General features: G+C 37.8%; 1 protein-coding gene across 1 annotated transcript in view; it reads right to left on the bottom strand.

Annotated features, from left to right (window-relative positions):
* The window catches only part of LOC136827251 (protein SREK1IP1-like), a 41,413-nt gene extending 40,311 nt beyond the window's left edge, over nt 1–1,102 (bottom strand). Inside the window, exons 1-2 of the mRNA XM_067085024.1 lie at nt 861–1,102; nt 439–562 (exon numbers count right to left, since the gene is read on the bottom strand). Coding sequence (XP_066941125.1) covers nt 439–562; nt 861–1,102 — 366 coding nt within the window. The remainder of the gene's footprint in view (nt 1–438; nt 563–860) is intronic.
* Between the last annotated feature and the right edge of the window lie 291 nt (nt 1,103–1,393).

Genomic DNA, 1,393 nt, shown 5'->3' with positions numbered 1-1,393 from the left:
ATAGTATGAAGCTTTTCCTCTGTCGTTGAGTAAATGTCAGTATGTATTCATATAATCTTACTTAAATTTACTTTAGTATAGAATCAATAAATGCATAAATACTTAAATGATTGATATATATATATATATATATATATATATATATATATATATATATATATATATATATATATATATATATATATAAGAATATATATCAGAAATCTCGAGCCAAATTCACTCCACAGGTACAAGAAAATGGCTAGTTTTAACTTGGGTTCCCTCAGGATGTCTGAGATCTAAACAATTCAAAGACAACTTTATTACTGCCTTCCTCCTCCTCCTCCTCCTCCTCCTCCTCCTCCTCCTCCTCCTCCTCCTCCTCCTCCTCCTCCTCCTCCTCCTCTTCTTCTTCTTCTTCATCAATACCTACGTCCTGATGAAAAAACAATCACATACCCCAGAATGCCAAATGATGTACAAGTCTTCTTCTTCTTCTTCTTCTTCTTCTTCTTCTTCTTCTTCTTCTTCTTCTTCTTCTTCTTCTTCAATATCAATATCAATATCAGTATCAATATTACGACTGGATGAAAAAACAGTCACATATCCGAGAGTGGCAAATGATTACAAGTCGAAGATTGAAAAGATTACAAGTCGAAGATAGAAAACTTTCCAACACTGATAGAAAATGACAAAATGCAAAGTCAATTAACCTTTAAATCAACTCCACAGGTAAAGCCATTCGCGGAATCACTGCTTCTGTCGACCAGAGGGGAACAAAATACGACGTAAGAGTATTCGTTTCAAACAAGGCAATCAACGACTTGAATCCCATGGAAATCTCATGGATCGTTAACATCTGGAAATCTTAATATGATGACCTTTCCAGAATTATATTTCCAGCGATAGGGCTACGGGAATAAGTCACAATCTCCATGGACTCTGCTTCACATAAGGAATTCATCTCCCTGGAATGGAAGATCCTGGAATCAGAAACGATTTCTGGAAGACCCTGGAATGAAAAACGATTTCCGGAAGAGAAGAGTTTAAATGTGGACCCTTTTTCCAAATCCTCAGGGGTGCCGGAAGGAATGCCAATTTCCAGAGGCTCAGACCTATTCATTTGGGACCTTTCAATTATTAATGGATTTCGTTCGACGCGCAATAACAATTGACACAATTAATCGGACTGTGGCCATCCTGGCGTGATTTGGGCTGCGAGATAGCTGGAGGTATTCAAATGGGTAGATATACGAGTATTTCGGGAAATAGCATACGCGTAGGAATGTCAGTGCAGAGATTTACTTCAAACGGCATGATGGAAAAACTCAGTGTTCTCTCTCTCTCTCTCTCTCTCTCTCTCTCTCTCTCTCTCTCTCTCTCTCTCTCTCTCTCTCTTTAGATATCTTTAGCT

Source organism: Macrobrachium rosenbergii, chromosome 41, assembly GCF_040412425.1.
Source record: "Macrobrachium rosenbergii isolate ZJJX-2024 chromosome 41, ASM4041242v1, whole genome shotgun sequence".
In the NCBI taxonomy this organism is placed as follows: domain Eukaryota; kingdom Metazoa; phylum Arthropoda; class Malacostraca; order Decapoda; family Palaemonidae; genus Macrobrachium; species Macrobrachium rosenbergii.
The sequence above is the reverse complement of the archived record's forward strand: the minus strand, read 5'-3'. Positions and strand labels throughout refer to the sequence as shown.